At 34.8% G+C, this 23542-nt stretch overlaps 1 protein-coding gene across 25 annotated transcripts in view; it reads right to left on the bottom strand.

The window, feature by feature from the left end:
• The window catches only part of KCNMA1 (potassium calcium-activated channel subfamily M alpha 1), a 425369-nt gene that overhangs the window by 97096 nt on the left and 304731 nt on the right, over positions 1-23542 (bottom strand). For 12 of the 25 annotated variants that reach the window (XM_077784570.1, XM_031505199.2, XM_031505193.2 and 9 more), the window contains 2 exons: positions 11336-11422; positions 6395-6471 (listed from right to left, as the gene is read on the bottom strand). In XM_077784570.1, coding sequence (XP_077640696.1) covers positions 6395-6471; positions 11336-11422 — 164 coding nt within the window. Of the gene's footprint in view, positions 1-5034; positions 5188-6394; positions 6472-11335; positions 11423-19897; positions 19910-23542 lie in introns of all 25 variants that reach the window. The other 13 variants (XM_077784568.1, XM_031505190.2, XM_031505196.2 and 10 more) reach the window with 3 other exon arrangements.

The raw sequence follows: 23542 nt of genomic DNA, 5'->3' as shown, positions 1-23542 counted from the left end.
CCAAAGTTTCTTTCAATTACTTATAAAGTAAATACTTCTCAAAACTTTCAGATGCAATTTTTCTCAGAAGGCAGTAGCCTTCCTTTCTGTACAAGAAAGAATAGTTCCCCAGATGTCTAAGCTTCTCACAATACCTTACTTTCTGATCTCAAAAAGCCAAAAAGTACAGTTAAAATGTGTAGATTGTCTGGATCTGAAGTGTTACTTAGAGTTCACAAATAGTAATGGGAAATATTTCCAGCTGCAAAAATAAGCAAAGGAAACTGCAGATTATTCTCTACCTAAAATGTCAAGGAACAGCTCCTTTATCTTTTTCTTTTCATTTTTTTTTCCTTTCTTTAAAGAAAGCAGAACAAAGTATTCCTTCTTCTTTCCTGATTTTTCGTGAACCACAGGCTGTACCCCATCCTGGTGGTGCTCCTGTCGCTCGGCTTTTCCCTGGGCTCAGCGCAGCCAGGGTAGAGCTCCGAGGACATCTAGTGGATCTCGCTCAGGCAGCAGCTGCTTAGGAGCAGGAACGGGAGGCTTCCTGACCACCGAATGGCACAAAAAGGTAGAAAAAGGTCCCAAGACGCTTCAGAATTGAAATGCACAATGCATTGAAATAACACAATAATGCATTGAAATGCACAATGTTATTTCAATTCGTCATGATCCAAACTATGAGTGAAAAATCATCAGCATTAAAGGCGACCAGAACGGAGTGATCGCCTGCCAGCAATGCTGGTTAGCATCATGAGACTGAAACACAGACAGGACTTCCCCCAGCACAGTTTCAGTTTCCTGAAAAATACAGCAGTGTACCTTAAACTGCTTCTAAGAATTTATTAACCTTAACACAACAGGCAAGTCTATCTCTCCATTATTTAATTTTTACGAGACAACTTCAAGACTAATAAGTCAGCTTGTTCACTCTCTCCCAATTTTTGCCATCAATGACAACTGGTAACTTGTTTGCTCCAATTCACAAGGTGCTGTTTTATGTCAAAACTGTAGAAACAGCAGGAGATCCGAGTGGACATCTTGCCCTATTTTAGTAGATATAAGAATGACTCACAGGTTTTTATTTAATAGCACATTTATAGACCAATTCATTTTAATTTTCAAATCTGATCATGACCTTTCCTTCATTACCTTACAGAAGACTCTCAGCCAGTGTACTCTCAAAGCAAACTACATTTCTAAACAAACTTAAGCTATCAGGGAAATGGAAAAAAACCAAACCAAAACTACATGACCTTTTCTTTTCTAGTTCTTTCACAGCATGAAGAACTCCATTACTTATTAACATTTAAATAAATTTCTTTAGTTCAGAAAGGTCTCAACATAAAAACGTATTTAAAATAAATACATTGCTTCAGATAAATCCAGATTACTTCCAGTATTTTGCCTCAAAGTCAATAGGATTCACCATTTTATCCATAGAATTTATTTGGTTTACTGTTGATTCTTATCATGTTGACCTGTTTCACAGTCTGCTTTTTCCTGCGGCCTCATCTTTCTATCGGCTAAAAATAGATGTTTGGAGAAATTTCTGTTCTATCCTTGAATGTTTTCTTCCACAACAGGATCTCAATCCTTTAGTGTAGTTTGCAGGCCCCACAAAAAAAAATAAATAGTAAATAATGATAATCATAATACAGGCCACCATAATTTCAAGAAGGCCAGAACTTTATCATAAGCAAAAATTATTCCTTGATTCTTTGCAAGATCCTACAGTGTGCAGAGCTGAGAGGGGGAAATTATCTCAATCCTCATTAAGATCTGAAGTGTTTGCACACAATAAATTCAGAATATCTGGTAAAATGTTGAAGTTTCATGGCCTCCTTTACTTAGAATAGCTGCAGCTACACAGTAAAGTTACAGCCTCAATCTGGCACAGCAATGCTGCACTATGAGCTTGCAGCTATGAGATACTCGATACCCCTTGTTCTTTGAAAGAACAAGCCCATATAATCCCAGCACTGCCCTGTAACCAGTACATTTCTTTGCAGCACTTGTACAGTACCTGTACATACTGCACAACATTGTACAGTACCATGTACTTGCACCAGCACATTTCTAAGCAGCAAATTCTTTCCATGTCCCAAAAGCTGTGTTAATGAGTGTACACACAAAGTGGCTGATGAGAGCCTTCATAGATTCTGCAGTTTCAAGTGGTATGACCTAGATTGACATGAAGTGGTCCATAAAGTTCATATTCTATATATAATAGTACTGTTAAACTTTACAGCTAAGGTCCTGAAAAGTCAGTGTGTGTCTACTTATGTAAGTAGTGTCAAAACCAGCAAGATCAGGAAAATAATCACTGTAGCTTGTTTCCTGTTGAAGATATCTCTGGGTTTATGCATTAAAAAAACACACTTCTAATTCACTGTCTGGCTTTCTCCCATAACTTTTTTTTCTGTCATTGGGAAGAAAGAAGTTAGATAAGGACAGTAAAAGATCGCTGTGCTACTCTTTGTGTCAGCTGTGCAATGGAAAGGACAAAGTACTAAAAAACTAAACAGGAACCTAACAACTGAATTGTATTTAACCAGGCAAAGAGTCCTATAGTGGCAATTACCCCAGCCTAAACAATATCCCTAAAAATTCATGAAATATCTCCAGAATTTCAAGGAAATACTATTGCCAAGATCTAATTTTCATTTAGGGATAAAAAATAAGCTTGTGGAAAAAAGGGGCAAATAGGTTGAAGAAGGGAAAACTGCTGTATTTTCTTCAACGTCACCCTAATCTCCATTGGTGTAAACGATGAGAAACTTGTGGGTATGACGTCACTGCTACATGCAACATAAATAAAGAAAAGAACCAAAATACTGAACAAAAATACTCTCTTCTAGAGAAAGACAGGTTGGACCGCACTCTGGGCTACAGGGAACCCATTTTTACTCACAATAGATCACTATCAGTGTGCAGTTAAAATATAGTAGGGGCCGTGTTCCAAGGCAGCAAGAGGAAAAATAAATCAAAAGTTTGTCAATTGTCATAGATTACAAGAAATTCCTTCAAACATATCAATGTACACATGATTTGTACCCTCTGGGGTTCAACCCCCACCATTCACAGCAAGCACTGTCACTGGAAAAAATATATAGAGAATTAGACCATAGCTGTTGCACAAAATGAAAGAAACAGGAGGAACAGGTCATCCAGTTTAGAGATTTCATCCCAACGTGGTAGCTTTTTATGTAAATATATACATATATTTGGCCTCTTGCTGCAAAAACTACAGTTAAGTGGAATAGGAAAGAGATTGAAATCATTAAAAAAATTAACAATCTGCAAATAAAATTTCCACATAAGTATTTCTTTGGACAATATGCCATAAGCATTTATGTGCTATTCAGGGAGTGGGATGGGTAAGGAAAAAGGGGTGGCAAAGAAACTGCAAAAGAAAAGCAGGATTACATGAATTATCTTTGGCCTTGTAGAAATGTACTGATCTGCCCTGAATTATTAATATTAGGCCTAACAAGTTTGGACAAATGGCTATGTAGGTCAGGCTCACGTTTAGACCCCTACAATACCCCAAGCTAATATTCAGAAAGTATCTAAACTGAAGTGCAATCTCAGATGCATTATTAAACAATGTGGGTTAATCATTACGGGAAACTGCATTAATTAGAGCCACCGTAATTAAGTTTTCCATTTCTTTCACATTTAATTCACCTGAATGTGTCAATATTTTTATATACAACTTTTCCTTTCATCTTACATATTCTCCACATTCAGCTGCCTCTAATTACTATGTTACTTGCTCATTAAAGCATGTATTTGTCATATAGAACTATACAGATGCATGTGTATGCAGTGTCAAAAATCAAGTTGGCATAGTGTGTATTACACATTGACATCAAAGTTGACAGTTTTCTAACTCAACAGGGAGAAAGTTTTCTCAATTTATGCTTTGTTTTGGTTAGAACTGCATTTTTAAGACCAATGATTTGCATAATTTACAGATGGATAACATATCTAAGCTTTTTCAAAAGTGATTAGTGATTTGAAAGCTTAAACATTTTATGTGAATAACATTCTGTGCTGAAGACTTACCTTAAAAACAAACCCAAACCCAAAAAGCAGATCCCATAAAAGGGATTTCAAAATTGTCAAAAAAATTTGAGAAACAAAAATCACTAATTACTATTGAAATCTTTCATTTTGGTTTTTCTTCTGACTGACAGCTCTTTAAAACAAAAGCAATTGCCTTATTTCTAATACTTGTGAGCATGCTCCTCATTGATTGCTATTCTCAGCTCTACTACAGGCTGCCTGCTATCGTGGTATCTGTGACTCCTGGTATGTCTAAGAAAGAGGGCAGACTGAGGAGAGGGGAGATGATGAAAGGGAAATTTAAGATGCTATTCTCTCTGACCCTTATTTTTCACCTGACTCAGAGGATTCCCTTCTTAGTGTTCAGTGCTCACTGCAACAGCTCTGAGAGCTGCCTTCTTCTTCTGCCTCACTAACTCAATCATTTTGTTTGTTCATTGGCCCAACACCTTTTCATTTATTGGACTGATATGTGTGACCATGCCATTTGTAACCCTTCCAACTTCCAACTTCCATGGTCTTACTGCTGGTAATATCCATTGTGTTGGCTGGGTCATACCCTGTTTCCTCCCAGGTTTCAAAATACTGAGAAGGTTTCCTTGATACTAATTAACGTGTAATAATAAAGGGCTCTTAACCTTTACTATGTGAGTTCCTGATTCCTATCTTCTATCAGATGACAATGAAAAGTGTAGTTCTCACATTAAACTGAGAGATCTTTGGTATTTATTCTTTTTTTAAGCAAAACATGTTTAAAAAGCATACACCATGTGAAGGAGGAGTAGAGAAGAAAATGGAAATAAAATAGGTTTTTTTTTCGTTTTTGTTTTTTTGTTTGTTTTTTTTTTTCCTGACAAAACCAGATAAAATTAAGCAGGTAACATATTTCTTTTTAACTGTTGAGTAATTTTGAAAAAAAAAACTTCATTTGAGAGTTACAGGCACCCTGAGGCATCTGTAACTGGCTTTACCAGAACTTACTCGGCAGACTCATTGGCTTTGGCAGCAGTTCAAAGGTCACATTCTCACATGGATAAACTGTTCTTGAACAATTTTTTTCCAATATGTTAGGCAATGCATACATTCCTTCCACATCAGGCATGCTTTCCATGTGCTTTGCTCTCCTTGTGGCTACTGGGAAGATAAATACCATTTTCTGTCAGTTCCAGCTGCTTTCTCCCTATCATACTATTGTTCCACACTCTTGGTGTTTTGGAGGAGAGGAGATTTAAAAAAAAATCTCCAGCGATAATTTTTTTTCTTTTGAAAATGATCTTCAAAATTTCAATCATTTCAGGTGCTCCAAAAGGCAGAGAATGTTCAGTTTAGACTTTCTTCCATCCTCTATAATAGTGCACTGATAACACAGAATCAAGTTATAAATAAGAGAGCTTTTTCCCATTTAAAAGTATTGGTAAAATAGGCATGATCAAACTCTTCTGAGATCTTTCAATTTACCTAATCAATACTTTTCAACTGAATTATCTTTTTCATGGCAGAATAACATGGAATGCACATAAATATTTATGTATTCAATGATAAATCGATTCCTAAAAAATTTTGCTATTGGTATTACAAATACGCATGGGTCAAACACATCTGTGGTTAAAGAGGGGTTGTGATAGCTCCTGAAAAAGGTCCTTTCAAAGTATATATGGGTAAAATGCTGATATTTTGCATATCATATATATATTATATATATAGCATATATATATGATATATGTCATACACATATTTATAGAAATTGATATGCAAAGTCTCATCTCCATTCAAATCCTCAATTATTTCTTAATTGAAAACTGTCCAAACAGTTCTTAAACTTAAATAAACCTAACATTAGCATTACAGCTAAAAGGATATATATAAGAGATGCTAATATTCAATTTCTTTCAGAAAACCCTTTCCTCCAGTAAAACTGTTCATTTATTTCAACAAAAAAATTATTTAAATAGCTGTATAAAATATAATTCCTTAGTTTCTTCTCTTGCAGAATTTGCATGTTAGAAATGAGAGAAAAACTTCAATGTTGGCTAATTCTTAACTCAGAAACCTCCACAAGGCTTAGCATGACTTAATTCAAGATTTAGCTTGACTTAATTCTTCATTTTTTGTTAGCATTGGACTTTAATTTACTTTTTAATGAAGACACAGGTTTGAGTGGTGTGAAATGTAATAAAAACATGTGGACTTCAGAAACCCAAATATCACTTACTGTGTTGCTGTGCATTTATTTCTTAGCTTTTCTGTACCACTGTGTAAAACATGTAAATGCATGTACAGGTATTCAGGGCTGAACAGTTCATGAGAAGGAGAGGAAGGGAGGGATAGAAATATTACTTACGCCGTTTGCAGCCACATTTTTTTATCCTTTTGGGATCTGTGATGTCATCATGACAGGCCTTGCAGTAAAAATATGCCCTAAAGAGACAGAATGGAAAAACTGACACATTTCTTAATCCATATGAATGAAATTAATCCCATATTTCATCTTGTTGCAGTGACCAATTAATGAAAAGCGCCAATGTCAATTTGCTTTAATCTTTGCAAAGGTTTGGACATTTAAAGTAGGAAATATTTCCTACAAGAAAATTAATTCTAAATATGAGTCTCCAAATTAGTATTTCTTTTAATACACTTTTATTTGAAAAGTGATTGGAAGGATGTATTATAATTATGCCACAGTGTATTAGTTCATTTGTTTTTCATCTTAAAAAAAAGAGCATCCAATGGACTTCATCACAAAAAAATAACTTTTTGTTATTACCAGCTAGACCAGTGTAGTATACCTGCCCCTTTTAAAGACTGTCTAGTACCCTGTGCCAATTTTTCAGGCTGTACATTTGATAGTAACTGTACGATCAATATTGTACACTGATCTTAAAAAAGGGTAGAAACTATGACCCTGGTAACTATTGGCCTCTCAGCCTCTCCTCCATGCCTGGAAAGGTCATGGAACACAACCTCTCAGAAGCTGTGCTGAGGGACATGGAGGAAAGGGAGGTCATTCAAGACAGCCAGCATGGCTTCACCAAGGGAAAATCCTGCCTGACCAACCAGCTATGATGAAATGACTACATCAGTGGATAAGGAAGTACTACAGGTGTCATTTATCCAAACTTCTGTAAAGCCTTTGATATGGTCCCCCACAACAGCCTTCTCTCCAAAGTGGAGTGATGGATTCCGTGGGTGGATTAGAAATTGGTTGGATGGTCACATCCAGAGGGTAGTGAACAATGGCTCAGAGTCCCACCAGGCACTAGTAACAAGTGGTGTCCCTCAAGGATCTGTACTGGGACCAGTGTTATTTAGTACCTTCAGTAATGACACAGACAGAGGCATCAAGTGCACCCTCAGCAAATTTTCAGATGACCCCAAGCTGAGTGGTGCTTTTGCCACACCTGAAAGACAGGCTGTCATCCAGAAGGACCTGGACAAGCTCAAGAATTGGACCCTTGGGAAACTCCTGTGGTTTAACAAGATGAAGTGCAGGGTTGGGGCCACCCCCAGTATCAATCCAGGGGGATGAACAGACCCAGAGCAGCCCTGCTGAGGAGGACTTGGGGATGAGAGGCTGAACATGAGCCAGCAACGTGTACTCACAGCCCAGAAAGTCAAACGTGTCCTGGGGTGCATCCTAAGCCCGGTGGGCAGCAGGACAACGAGGGGAACTCTGCCCCTTTGCTCCACTCTGGTGAGACCCCACCTGCAGTGTTGGGTGTCCCCAGCATAGAAAGGACATGGGCCTGTTGGAGTGAGCCCAGAGGAGGCCCCCAAGATGGTTTGAACAATGGAGCACCTCTCCAACAAGGAAGGGCTGAGAGAACTGGGGTTGTTCAGCCTGGAAAAGAGGAGGCTTCTGGGTGACCCAAGTGTGGCCTTTAGTACCTGAAGGGAACTTACAGGTAAGATGGGGCAAGAGTATCTACAAGGGCATGTAGAAACAGGACAAGGGGGAATGGGCTTACATTGAAAGAGGGTACATTTAGATCAGATACTAGGAAAAAGGTCTTGTCTATGAGGGTGGTGAGACACTGGAACAAGTTGCACAGGGAAGATGTGGATGCCCCATGCCAGCACAAGGAGAAATAAGGATGTGAGAAAGGATAAATTTTTTACTTTATATAATATTTTCTAAAATTTCTGATTTAATAAATATGCATCAGACTGCCCACAGGAGAATTCAATCATGACTGCCAAGTCAACATGTCATGTAAGGCTGCCATGACACATTTCATGAGGATTACCCAGAAACATACTTTTTAACCTTATGAATTTTCCTTGCACTTTTCCACACTCAGGAGAGGTCAGCTCCCTATCTTCTCCTCTCCCTCTAACTTCATATTTCTCAATGAGATCTGGCAGTAAGAGGCAAAGCCCCCACTTTGAACCACCCATATGTTTTGCTGACAGTATGAGATTGCTAGATTGCTACAACAGTTGGGAGGCCACTGAAACAAAACTATCTACAGTCCAAAATATTAAAAAACCGAAAATCAAACCAACATTAATACACAGCCTCTGATTAAAACCTGCCTTTTTAATCAGCCAGGATGATTACTACTATTTCTTCTATTTTAAGTATAGCATGGCCACTGCAGGTGGGACTATATTGGTAGTTAAGTGACCCATCACAAGAATGACAGCAGGTAGAAGAGATGAACCGCATCAGTGTTTAATATGAGTTCAAATACAAATTGAAATTGCAGGGAGACCTCACTGAATGCTATTAACATTTCTAAAATCAATATAACATGAAGCTACCAATGGAATATATAAATCCTAAACACAGCACAATATATTTTTCTAAGAAACTTCCAGGAAGATTACTCTTTCAGGCTGTGAAATTGCCTTAGTATTTCCAAGATGCAAAATGTAAAAGGAAAACATCTTCTCTGAGCATGTATACTTTGCTGCAGAAACTTTTTGATCTTCAAGATATTCACATCCTACCAAAAAGAAAATAAACTACTTCCAAATAAATGAGAAGAAAATGTTTTTCAAACCATGAGTTGATGTCAAGATGTAGGCCAGGAGGGGAAAACTGCCTCAAATTTTTAAAATTTCTCTCCAGTCCAGCTGTAAAGCCCCTTATTAAACAAGAATCAACTACCACAAATAGTCCCTTACAAAAACTTCCTAACATGAACTGGTCTAGAGACCGTGTTTCTAAAGTTCACTGCAGGACAATTGTCCTAAAGGGTACCTTCAATCCTATGTCCAAAGTAAAGAAAAAATACCTGAAGTGATTGCTATAACAAAATTATTCCAGATAATTGGGGTAAATTAAATGGATTTGAAGAATGTGGATTTCTGATGCTAGTGCTAACATGCAAATGAATAAGGAATAATGAAGATGCAATTCAGGTAGTTTGTATTATATTTAAACAGTCAACATTTTATGTGAAGCTATTTACCCAGGCATAAGTGTTTGTAGGTATAATTGCTTCTTACGGGAAAGTATTCCTCTAAAAATGCAAAAGTGATTCTAACAGAAAGAGTAATTGAACATTGTAGGTTATATTTCATTGTGAGAAACGTAAATATGAATAACTTTAGCTTAAGGGAGTTGAAATGTCTTCATTTACAAAGCCAGGATAATTTAATTTGCATTTCAGGTATAAAATATGTTTAATTATGCTTTATTAAAAAATCATTTTTCACCTCCAAAAGACCTAAATTTTAGAACATATTTCTGACTCTGAATCATAGCTCAAAGGGTGAAATTAACACTTTTCATAATTGGCTTTGTTAGTAGAAACACATCTGATAACCATTTGCTTTGCACAGAGCAGCTAAGAAATGTGGCAAGGGAGGCACAATATTTCTAAATAAAGCCTTCTGCCAAAAGCCAGACAGAATTGGAAATCTTGTTTCACGTTCACTATCAAATAAAAAATGGTAGATGAATGATGTGAAAAATTTGTCTAAACTGCTTAATAACAGTTAACTTCTCCCTAAACTTAGCAGTTAAAAATACTATGCCGTTTGAATTACAGTCTGAGAAAAAGTTCATTGCAGAGTGTAAAATGCCCTAAAAAGTAAAGAAAACTAGCAGCTCAGTAAAGCAGTGTGCAGACAGTTCTGGATGTTCAACAGGAGAAAAGCAGCAGAGAGGAAAAGAAGGGAATGCTGCAAGGCAGAGTCCCTGAGGCAGTGCAGGATGCACCTGCTCCAGAGATGGTGCTAGAGATGTGACAGGACAGGAGCACTGCTGCCCTGCTCTGCATGCTTCACCTAACCAAAACCTATCTCAGCTGTCTCAAGAAAAATAGAAGTCAAGCTCTTTAATTTCACTGTTTTGGTGCTTGGACTTTCTTTAAGTATGCATGGTAAGTATGCATGTCTAAGTATTATTTCACTATATTTAATCCTAAAAGGTTGGAACTTAATAAAGGGTATCATTTGAATACTTTATAATTTTAAGTATAGAATTTAGTTAAAATACCAGACTCAAGGAGAACATCAGTAAAAATCTGATTTCATGACTCATAACAAAGATACAAATTATGAGGAAGCACTCAGCCGCATATACTTCTTTTTTCCATTTTTCTTTTTTTAAATCATAGAGACATTGAATATTTTTCTTTGAAAAATTATTTTATCACATTGCTCTTTTGTTCCTTCCAAGCATACTATACCTCTAACAGACAAAAGTACACACATGTGGTCCTCACACAATATCATAAAACTCCTTTTCATTCATCCTAAATCTAGTACAGCCAGGTACATTGAGCCTGTGAAGCTGTCTGCAATGGGTAGAATGCACTTTTGTAGATTGATTTATTATTATGAGGCCATAGAGTTTTTTGTTCCATTAAATAAAAATGACAAGGACATAAATACTATTTTGCTAAGGCAATTACAGAATGAACATAGAACCTAACTCGCATCAAGAATTTGCTAAAGTCTGTGTAGATAAAAACTCCTCTAAACCCGAGATGAACAGAAATGTCATCCCTGTCCTCCTCTCAGTAATTCCTCTGAGACACAATACGTATAGAGAAAAAAAGTGAAAATATTTCAAGTTTTCTAGAAGAACTCCAAAACCCAGTCTCTTTATTTCTTTTCAGATCTGCTGCAAATTTCCATTCCTTGATGTTTAGGATAACAGTTAGGAAAACGACATGCTTATAGGTGGTTCAGGAGTAACAACTCAGCCCCCCTCAGAGTTTCTAAACAGATAATAATGAAAATTAGATTAAGCATTTACATGTAAAGAAAAAAAAAAAACCTGAAATTAAATATATTAATTTCTATTCAAAGATAAAAACATTTTAATTACCTTTTTACTTCTTTGGCATCACTTGCAATGAAGAATCCTAAGGTACCTTCTTGAATCTTGACGTGGTTTCCAGGATTGATTAATATACTGCTCGGTGAAACAAGAACAAAACCAACAAAACAATAAGTTTATATTAATTTTAACTGAATCCTCCAAATTAAATTTATTTGATTCTGTTATAGGGGACCCACTATTTAGGAAAGGCTGCAAGGAAATTTTAAGCTATTCTTCCTTGATATTTCCAATCAAGTAAGAGTTTCACATACTTTCTACAAAAACTTTGAGAGAGTCAAATGCCTCTGCCTATAATCACATCATCTAAGTGCCTACAACTGTTTTCTTATCTTTTTGCTTTAAATATTAACTACATGAAGTCCCCTCAGAAATGTGAAGTGTGAAGCTGAGCATTGCTGTTTGCTTGCTCTGTCATGCAAAGTGGTGACAAATTCACAATATGGTGAAAACGAAATAACTCTCAACTTCCATTCAATGACAACAAAAAATATCACTTATGAAACTAAACCCTTTGATGCAAATTTGTGCCAATTTCTAGTGAAATAGAAAGTTAATGGGACCCCTATCTGGACATATAATGTCATTGTTTAAAATAATAAATACACACATACACTCAAGGGGAATGGTACAAGACAACCAGTCACGACAGCTGAAAAAACATAAAATTAATAGAAAAATTTTAAAACACTGCTATGCAGCCATGAAAGAACAAAAATAACCCAACCACCATGACAGAAGAGCCTCAGCTAACTCTGACAAAGGAACTGGTATCAACAAGTGAGGTACTCCATGTCTATGAAATATCTTTATTTTCATAATAATTTAACTCTAGACTTTAGGTAAGGTATTTTGCAGAGCATCAAGCTAAATATGAATATACAGATAGAGATAAATATAAATATATACTCCAGTAAGTTTTATTAATGTGTAACATATCTTAGCTTTTGGCTCTCTTAATATAGCTTTTCAAAAGTTTTCTTTGTCTTTTACTAAAGTACAGCTTTTCTAACTCAAAATGTAGTAATGGTGTGCATATGCAATTTAGAGTAAACAAAGACTACCAGGAATTGAAACACTTGTCTACCTAGCAAAAATTGATTTTAGGGAAGTATATATATGCAAAAATAAATAAAGCAAAATGTTGAACAGACATACATTACTAAAATTTGAAGGTCCAAAGTCTTTCATGCTATTGATAAGAGGGAAAATGGATCTCAGTACATCTCTTATTCAATATGTTATGCATTTTCTACACATTAGGAATAAATTAGTATGACAACATAATATATCTGAAAGATTAATAATGTGCACATTTTTTGTGCAATTCCACATGCCTGCAACGCCCTATGACAAGAATATGCAGGCCACAAAATAAAGTGCTCATGAGTTCAGAAATAAAAAGTTGGTCATGAAGTCATATTTCAGCCCCCTTTATGTAGACCTTATGATACAGCTCTTAATTTAATACCCACAAACTCCTTCCTTCTCACAGTCTGAAACTTCATTCAGTGGTGTTTTACTGCCATTACTTCAGGCATGGCTTCCTGTAATTTATCTCTCTTTAAAATCAGCATCATATTTTTCTTGTGTGTTTTTCTGCAATGTTCATCACTACAGCAAGCAAAAGATTCACTGACACATAATTTCTCTGACAGGAAGAATGAAGATATAGTATTACCCCATTTTACAGAGGAGAGATTAAGTAACTATGAGATATGGTACTCATTAATTTGGGATGCCTACAGGCCAAATTTTTCTCAGTGTTTAGGATTGGATAGCTCCATATAGACTTTCTAGCAACTTTTGTTGTAAGAATGCTCAGCATTTCCAGAAGCCCAGCCTCTGATTCTCAAAATAATGAATATACATAATCAGAGGTCAGCTGTAGAAGGTTCAGTTTAAATTATTATCTCCTTCTCACAAAGCCCGTGTCAGAGGCTGGAACAGAAATGAAATCTCAATGAAAGCATCTACCCAGATATCCTTCCCTTTCCCTTATTCACAGTTTCAAGCTTTGCAACAAATAAAAAGGAGAGTAGAACTACAGGAATTGGAAGGTATCACCACAGAAAGCAGGTTCATTTCCACAGCACACTTTACTAACAATTGCAAAAAATGAAATGTGATGGTATAAGTAACACCTGTATTACACACACAGATAAATGGGATGAAATAAAGTTACACAGCTAAGCTAGTATCATCCATCATCAACTATTATAATCAAGTGTGACATCTAGTACTTCTTAGTGAACTGGGCCTAATGGTTGCAGTTGCAATGAAAACTTCTTCCTAATGCAGTTTTAAAATGCATTTTCACAGGTTTAAGATAGAATAAAACAGTTAAAAGAAAAAATAAAAAGAAACAACTACATAAGAATTTCTTCATATAAAATCAGTTACTCAGGTCAAAAACAGGTTGGCAAAGTTATCTTTCCTGCACAAGCTTTTGTCACTTGAACCCACAAAGTACTTACTAGCACTTTGCAGAGTGCTGTACTGGTCATCTCAGTCTCCATCTTTCCTCCTCCCTGCCTGCTAGTATGTAGTAACCTGCCATTACACTGAGAATTTAGCTGCTAAACTCAAAAAAATCTTCTATAGAGGAAAATCCCATATATTTATTATACTGTTCCTTATAAAATATGTAAAGTCTTGTAGGATAATTTGGGCTGGCTGTTTTTCTTAGGTACAAATAGGTACTGTTCTACCTGAAAAATATTTTTAATTTTCTTATTTGATTCTTAAGTCACATAAGTGTTACAGCTTTTCAGTGAAAAAAGATGAACACACTGCTTTTCATGGACCCAGGCTGTTTTTTTTCCCCAGTACAATTATTTGATATAGATAAACCATACCAAAGAGGAAAAAAAATCCTGCCCAAATCTCAACAACCCAAATTCCACAAACTGAGGTAACCACTAGATCTATAAATATTCACTTCTCATAACAACACTTAAAATTTGATGATATAATAAACAAATGAAGCAGTTCTTTTGAGATGCATGGAACATAGTCTTAAATTGGAAGTAACTGGTTTCATTTAGGATGCAATGTATTGTGAGCATGATTTTGTATCTCAAGGTTTTCTGAGACACATTAAATCAATTCACATGGGTCAGTGTACAGACTTTATTTTTGCCAGATCTTATACTTCATTCACATATACCTCTTTTCACAAATACAATGTATTTATAACCACAAAATAGAGATGTGATCACAGTTATTGCAGTATGACCCCAGCAGCAAAATCTTCTGTTGGAAATGAAAATTAATTTGCCCCATCACTGCTACTGACTAAGAGTTACAGAAAAAGCTCATGAAGCTTTGGGCTTATATACACACCAGAGCAAAACCATGAGCAATTTCTACTGAATTGTATGGATATATTAAATATACTGCTTATTAAAGCTGCAACTGAATTATTTCTTATAACTCCTGTAGTGTTGTTAGCTGAAGTTATGCTTTGATAAGCACTCACTCTAATATATACATTAAGGGAAAGGTTTTAAATTAAAACAGAATATAGGGAACAAACAGCACAGAGAAAAAACAGTCTTCTGAATATTCCAATAAAAATGCATCCATCAGTTATTTAGAGATGCATGTGGTTTTTTTAATTTGAAACTATGCATATCTATCCCCACAGTTAAGAATATAAATACATGGTAAACTAGATAGGAGTTTTAAAAGAGACAGCTTCAGCTAATGTCTCATTTTTATGTATCTCCAAGGCTACAAAGGAACAGGTAAAAAGGACAAACTCAAGAGGTTTAATAGCAATATATATAGCTAATCCATATGCATTCTGTGCCACACATTAGAAAAAATATTACTGAAAATGACACTGATTTTTCCAAACACATTTTTAACATAAAGCACAATTTGATTTTTTTATCTCCTAAATCAGCTCATGAAACCAAACAAGGAAGGCCAAGAACTTTAGAAACTTGTAAGATCTTGATCAAACTTTGTAATTTTATAACATTTCTAATTTAGGTTCTCTCACAAAGTAGTCAGGTAATAACAAGTTCAAAAACATGTAGTAAAAATTTCTTTAACAGTTGCAATTCCAGAAATAAATCCCTCAGGACAAAACCTTTTGTGACAGGGCTCACATGATTGTTCCTTCACATACGAATGTTTAGGACACATGGCAATTAAAGCCATATAAATTAAATATAATTTAATGTGTTCAATGAGAATGTAATGTACTTCATCACCATAAACTTAGAAGAGGTCAGTTCCATTCTTTTTTGACAATATTAACATTAGGAAGCCACTTGTGGAATAGAATATGCACTCTGGAAACCCGTTTTACACTTATCTGCAAAAGTTATCCCATTTGCTAAAGAACATTCACTTGGTGACTAGATGCAGGACCATGAACCTAAAAGCAATGAAAATGTCCCACACTGAAAATGTGGAAATCACCCTTGAATTCAGTTGGACTCTTAGGAGTCACAGACTGAATCACAGAATGGTTTATGTTCAAAGAGACTTGAAAAATCACCTAATTCCAACTCTCATATCATGGTCAGGGATAATTTTCACTAGAACAGATTTTTCAAAGTCCCATCCAATCTGACACTTAACACTTAAAGCACAGGAAAGAATCATTAATATTATCTACACAGCTGAAAATGCGTTCCCAGACTAACAGAAATATTAGCAGGTGAAACACAAATGGAAATCACTGCACATTTGAGATACACAGTTTCAAAAAAAAAAAAAAAAAAAATAAAAGCTCAAACAAGGTCACATAAATTCTAGACAGATGTATATGGTTTTCTTTACATAGATTTTTCAATGAAAATTTCAGATTGGACATGATGACTTTTTTTATATGACAGGGAAATAGATATCAATTCATGTTTCTCACTTTGTGTTAATTGTGCTCAACGTACTTTGGATTGTCTCTTTATGGTGTTTTAAGTATATATGCTACCTTCAATAAAATACAGATTCATGAAAATATATGTTCATCCATTGTCATCTACCTGTAACTACTCCAGAACATGAGTGCTGCACAATACCTTTTTTAGTAGTGCATGGATGACTGAATGCACAAGATACCAATATTCTGACCTAGCTAAAGCATACCATATTATATATTCTTTTAAAGAACTAAAAGTAAGCTATGGTTTCCTTTACTAATTGTTTATCTTCTGTGGTTTTTTGAATGCAAAGATACTTGATGCAGAGCCTAATAATTGGAGACTTGAACTGTAAGATAATTTGTGAATTGACACTTTGGGGTAGGACTAATTAATTCCATCTATTTATTTTTTACTCATTTCTGCTGCTAGGTGATTTTTGTCTCCTGCTTTTAAATATCACACATATTTAACTCAAATTATGTTTCTTGGTCTAAAGCAATATTACAAAGTTATAGAAAGCTGATATCTTTTTCATATTAAAAGAATATTTAAAAATTTACTTCTAATAATTATTAGCATACAAAATATTTCAATAGAACATGAAAAATGTTTCCTGTAGCTTTCTAGAATATTCAGCCATCTTCTAGGTGAACTATATGAAAAAAAAAAACAGTCAGTGTCAGAGTCTGAATCATCATGATGCAGTATGTGTTTACTGGTAGGCCACTCGCTAAGTGGTTCCACAATTTGCTTTGCATAGCTTGAAACTGAGGAGGCTTCCACTACTGCTGAACTTGTGAATGGATGGGACTTTGAACTCTTAATCTAGACGTAGTACAGTGGCTGACTCTCAGATCTGTCATCCTCATAACTGTCAGCCTTCTCTAAGAAAAACAAAAGAGGGATTTAATAATATGGAACAGTGTGGTGAAAGTCTTTAAACTGAGCTGACAAAGGCATGTGGAGTTGCCATCAAGTACAGCACAGCAAATATACAAGGGTAATGACATTTTAGCAGCACTACACAAAGACTAAAAACTGAAAGCACAGATAAGGTCAAGCGATAGATACACAGACCAGGAGAGGCCTTTTTAAGGATTTTCCTTATCCATGCCTCTGTTATGTACTATTCCTATCTGATCTTACTTTCAACTCTATACTTTAGACAGCATTGAAGGTGGGATTCATCTCATCTCTTTTCAGATTGAATTCTAATGCATTCAAGAACTGACTCTCTCTTCCCTTGCAATTATGGACTAAGTCTGGATAACTAACAGGATGTAAGGCATTTAACATTTTTGTTGACAAAGTCAGGTGTGATGAAACCCATTATCAGAGACCAATTGAACAGTTCACCCCTGCATCAAGGAAACTTATCTGATTTAGTAACCCTACTTCTTTTTTGTTTGTTTGCTTTCAGCTGTATGGGTATCTGTGTGACTGTCATCACCCTATTCCAAAGAAAAAGAAAGACCAATTGTTGAAATAAATGAAACACAAACACCAACATTTTGACTAAATGAATGGCAAAAGCTGTAACAATTCTGTTTTAAATCTTGTGGTAGATGTACTGTACCATTCCCCATGCAACTCAAACAACAGCAATATCTAGTAATCAGGAAGATATAATATTGTTTAAGTACTATGAATACATTATCTAAAACAAAATTATGTGGCATTATTTACTATAGCTACCAAACTTTTAAACAACACCAGCTATTATTCTTGATTGTTTCATGCTATGCCCAGATTAAACGTACCACTATTAGCATAATGGCCTTTTAAAACACACCATGTCATTCATCCAACTATAAAAGTAGTTGGAAATAGTATTTTTTGTTTCAGCATATGTTTTGAAGTAGAGTGTGAGTGTAAATGCACAAATCTCATAGTGGGAGTTGTGCACATACCAGTTTTCACACTCATTTTAACTCATAAGTTATTGCTTCTTTCTTCTGGGCTCTATCACTGACATTAATTTATAATGCTCCATATTGCTCTATACAGCAAATTCTTAAGACACTGAAAAGAATACAAGGCAAAAGACACAGTGCACATTACATGCTACAGTATATTGAAGCTTAATTACTACAAGCATATAAAAGGTTGCTCCCAGGACTTAATTTTTTTACAACAGCACCTAAGCCATGGTCTACAGGATGTACATGAGGTATTTTATTTGGGCATACTCCAAACTAGTTCAATAGTGATGGTGAACTCAATACACTTGAAAACAATTAAATTATTCCTTCTGGTTCCAGAAGTGATTAATTATCAGTACAATGAGGCAGAACAATATACTTTATTCTGGGAGCAAGCAACTTCACTTGGTACAACACTTCTTCATACTGCTCATCATGCCAGCATTAACATGCCTTCACCACAAGATAAGATATACTTAAAAGCAAGAAGCAAAGTAGAGGTGCAACAGCTGCAGATCCTTGGAGATGCTAAGTGTTGCAGTAACTTCTCTGCAGTTGGATCATATCAATAATGCCAAACTGACAGGAAGCCACCTCTCTTATCACACATCTACTCAGAAACTATAGGAAGATAAGACTAAAACTTAAATACATGTAACACATACAACATACACAACAGAACAGACATGGAAAATAGAGTTTGAACAGTACAATGAAGATGGAAATTGAAATGTCTGGACAATGACAGCAGGTCTCCAAGGACCATCACTGACAGTCAGACAGACTGCTATAAGCAATTAGGGAAAAAAAAAAATCTGTCGGGGGAAGAGAGATGAGGAGAGACAAGGATATGGAAGAGCATGCCTTATTTACTTCATCCAAACCAATAGCAGCATGATAGAATGTAGAGTAGAGAGGGACTCACAGCATGGTACACCAAAGAAAATGCAAAACATGCCATCTCAAAAAAACCTCCAAAGATGAAAAAAAAAATACATTCAGTAACTTCTTCATAAATGAGTTAATAAATGTCATTAAAATGTATGTGACATATAATACAAACTATCCATGGCACTTTCACTGGAACAGTACAAAAACTTTAATGGGTACTGTGTTATGAGTAATTGGACTCAAAACAGGACCAGAAATGCAAAGAATCAGGTATTTGGTTGCTGTTAATGGAAAATGAGACTGCAAGAGAACATGAACTACTGTATTTTAAGACGTGTTTTGAAGGAAGACTCTGGGGAAAGAAGGACATCAATGAAGGCGTGAATATGAAAACAACATGGCAGCACAACAGCTGGTAAAGACGAAATATACATCGTCATGATACAGTCAAAATGAGGACAGGAGATATTAACAGCAAAATCTGCTTTTCAAATGCAACAATCTGATACACCAATGACTCCACAAAGGGGGAAAAAGCCTAAAAAGCGAATCCTGTTCTATTTTGTACTTCCTGCAAAGAAGTTAGTGCGTGAGTCACAAGAAATACTTGAGAGACAAAATGCTGTTCTCTCTCTCCTCTTTGAGACTGGGGGCTCATATATAAATATATACACAGATATATATACACACACACACATAGGTAGATGAATATATATGGGTATATATGTGTGTGTATATAGAGAGAAAGATAGACAAAGATGTTATCTTCCTGTGTTCTTGGCAAGGAATTAGTCCTGAAGTTAGAAGGAGTGAAGGTAGGATTGAGGTTGGAAGGAAAGGTAACGAAGAGGGCATACCGCTTTCGGCTTCTGCAAACGACAAGAAAAAAATTGCAAATCAAACACTTTGATAAGAAATCAACTGACACCAAAGCAAAAGCAAAAAAACCCTTTATTTAAAAGTCTTCAAGGCTTAAAGGTTTTTCTGCTGTGAATGAGAACAAATATATGGATAGACAAAGAGAAAATTTTACAAGCGGAGTATAAATGGGGAGCAGGAGGGAAGAATCCTGGTTAGGCTTTCCTTCTTGCTTAGTTATGTAGAATAAAAATACAGGGGGTAAAGGAAGGCAGAAATCTCTCTTAAAGGGATTTCAGATGAGGAGTTTGAGTATCTGAATTTTGAACTGTTATTTTTTGATGTATATTTAACATTGGGATATTTTCAGGTTCATGTTCTCCATGTTTCCTTTGCATTTTTCTACAAAAAAAGCAAAACCTCTCCAAATAAGCTAAGAGCATTATTTAAGTGATAGTCTTTGGCTTGTACCAGGGAGACAAAAAATAATTTAAGCGCTTCCTGTTCTTAACCATGGGTTATAATATTCCCAGAAAGCAATTAGAGATGAAGAAATGGTTAACTCATATCATGAGCTGGAGTTACCAGAGTGCAAACTTTAGTAGCTGGTCAGAAACACTCTAAATTGAGTTTTGTAAATTCAGAGATTTCTTTGATAGCTGAGAAATAATTTAAATCTTATCAAATATATGAATGCAAAGGTTAAAAGAAATCTAATAATGGGTTTTTTTAATGAATCTTTAGATACCTTGATGAAAAGCAGTTGTGTAAAACAATAAACATACTCTAGATACTCTATCCATTATATGAAAACTAATATGTATTTATCATATTTATAACTATATTACTTATATTTAGGCTTTGATATCAGCTTTTAAGCAATGCTGTAAAATAATAATTGTAATTAATTACCTACCTAAACTGGCAAAACTTGTTTTCAAGGCATGCTTTCTGTTTTGTGTAGTTTTATTAGTAGACAGGAAAAAAGAAAAAAAAAATATCTGCAAGCAGGAAGCTCAGCTGCCACTAAGATCTACAGTAATATTGGCTTGGATAGAGTTCTGATAATTTTTAATTACTATTGATTTCAAATTCCCTACAGTAGAGTTAACAGAATTAGACTGTAAATAAGAAAAATTTAGAAAACTAGGATCCAGGAGGCTGCCTGGACAAAAAAAAAAAAAAAAAAAAAAAAAAAAAGCAGAGGTAAATTAGTATTTATGCCATTCTACATCTAATGAAGATATTAGCAGTCAAATAAAAGTCTGCCATTCAGTTGGATGGGACTATTATTTATCCTTAAGACTGACTTGAAAATTTAAAGAGGGGCTTAGGAAATTTAAAATGCCCTTACATTGTAATGTTTAGAGCTGCATACACTCCTGAATCTTATTCACTGCTTTAGCTCTGAGTGCAAAGGCAAATGAAACTAATCTTAACAGAAACTCCCTGTGTAAATAACAAATCCAACATATAATTTAATGATATAGACATTTTATGTTGACTAGTAACAAAAATTAAACAGTTGGAAGTAAGATCTTCTCATCCTTTAAGTAGAAAGAATGCTTTGAAAATTTCATCTGCTTTTTAAAATAATGTTTTGAGACCTGTCACAGCAATGGCAGGAAGTACCAGATCTTAATGAAAGGTGCCATCTACATAATGTTCTAAATGTTTAGTTATATTTAACATTGTTTCTCTAAATTTTAAATTATACAAAACTTCTTCTATAATAGTTCTACAAAACATGAATGCAAAGTATAATTATAAAATAAATCTCCATGTATCTATTTTTTGTCACTCTCATTATATTGAAAAATATTCTCACTTCATCTTTATGAAGAATTGCCAGGAAGAAATTTGGATATGAGCAGAATAAAATATTTTCAATGTCAGCATCAGCAAATATAATTGATGCATGACAAATCTACATTGTTCAAAAAGAGCTTATGCTTCTAAACTATGTTATTCTAACTTTTATTTTATTTCTGCACCTTTTTATTTAATAAGATGCATGGAAATGCAAGTATACTTAGGAAGTGAGAAACAGAAGTTTTGTTGCATTAGCCTTCTGATTTGACTAAAGGATCAGAAAACCACAAATATCTAGTTAACATATTTGACTTGAAGAGCACAGGAACAAGTAGAACAGTAAAGATATGCTGCAGGTAGTTCTGTGGTTGATCAAACAGTGACTATAAAATTATCACTGGTTAATAAAATCAGCAGATATTACTGTGGATCAGGGTTATGAGAAAATATGACTATCTACCATATATGCCCTCCTCTTGCTACATACATATTCAATAAAGCCATCTGTTAATATCCCTTTTTAGTCTAGCAATTTTAGGCTCTTTTTTTCCCTACTATAATAATTATTTGAAACTATTATGTGTATGGCTTTAAGTAAGACATATATGATTGTATCACACTTTTACTTTTTGTGGGATCCTCTGCATCACCTTTTGATTAAGAACTCAATCCAACTCCCACTGAAGTTAATGCAAAGAATGATATGGAAGCCAACAAAAATCTGTTATTACTTCAAAAGACTGCAATATTAGCACTTATGTAAGTAAATTACAACTGAAGTAATGGCAATATAAATTTGGCCAATAATTGTTAGGAGAAAAACAGAAACCAAATATTTATTAACACTGAAGACCAAAATCTGGTAAATTGTTCCACTGCTGTTACTATAGTATTTTTCCTTTTTCTAGCAAGAGATTAAACTGTTCATAGACAGAAGAATAGATTGTTCATTTTACATTAGCTAATGCAGACTGAGGTCTTTCAATGGAAAAGTAATTTAAAAGTACAAAGGAGCTAAATACAGCATAAAAAATCTGATAGTAAAAAATAAGGATTTCTTAATCAGCATAGAGTGAACCAAAATGGTATCCAATAGTATGTACCGCTTCATAGTACCACTTCACATTTCATTTTAAAACATATGGAAGAATCCAGCAAAATCAACTACAGCGCATGGAAATACTCATAAATAGTTGTAACACTGTTTTTTCTATGTCAAATGTCTAACACAGGTTTTTTGATTCTTTTAATAAAGAAAAATTATGAAATTCAATACTATTAAACTTTCAAAACCCCATAAAATGTAGAATGAGTTCAATTGATAGAATTGGTTCCCCTGTGAGAAAAAGCTATTGTCCTCAAAGGTGCCCTTTGGCCACAAAAAGATCATTAGTAGCCAAAAAGAAGATGAACTAGTATGTATCACTTCAGGTTTACCACAGCAGTACAAAATGTAATTTTGAAAGAGGAAAATCAAATTTATCTCAGTGTCAGTATTGTCATATTTTTATTATATGACCCTTCACATGTTGCAGATAACATAACTTTTTTTTTACATAAAAATGAATATTGTTTAAAGCACGAATGGACAAGTTGATGGAAGAGTGACTCCAATGTTCAATCATGTTTCTATGAACCTTTGCACAAAAACAAAAATGCAAGAAACACTTCCCATCTGTGAATTTGTACTAAAAATAATAATTTTTTTTTTCTTTTCGGTTGATGCAAGTAACTAGCAAATTGTGAATTTCAAGGCTAAATTAATCTTTTCCATATCTAAATTGGTTCTCCCAAACTAATTTAAATGAAATTTTTATTTTGAAAATACACAT

The sequence above is a fragment of the Lonchura striata genome, chromosome 7 (genome assembly GCF_046129695.1).
Source record: "Lonchura striata isolate bLonStr1 chromosome 7, bLonStr1.mat, whole genome shotgun sequence".
In the NCBI taxonomy this organism is placed as follows: Eukaryota; Metazoa; Chordata; class Aves; order Passeriformes; family Estrildidae; genus Lonchura; species Lonchura striata.
The sequence above is the reverse complement of the archived record's forward strand: the minus strand, read 5'-3'. Positions and strand labels throughout refer to the sequence as shown.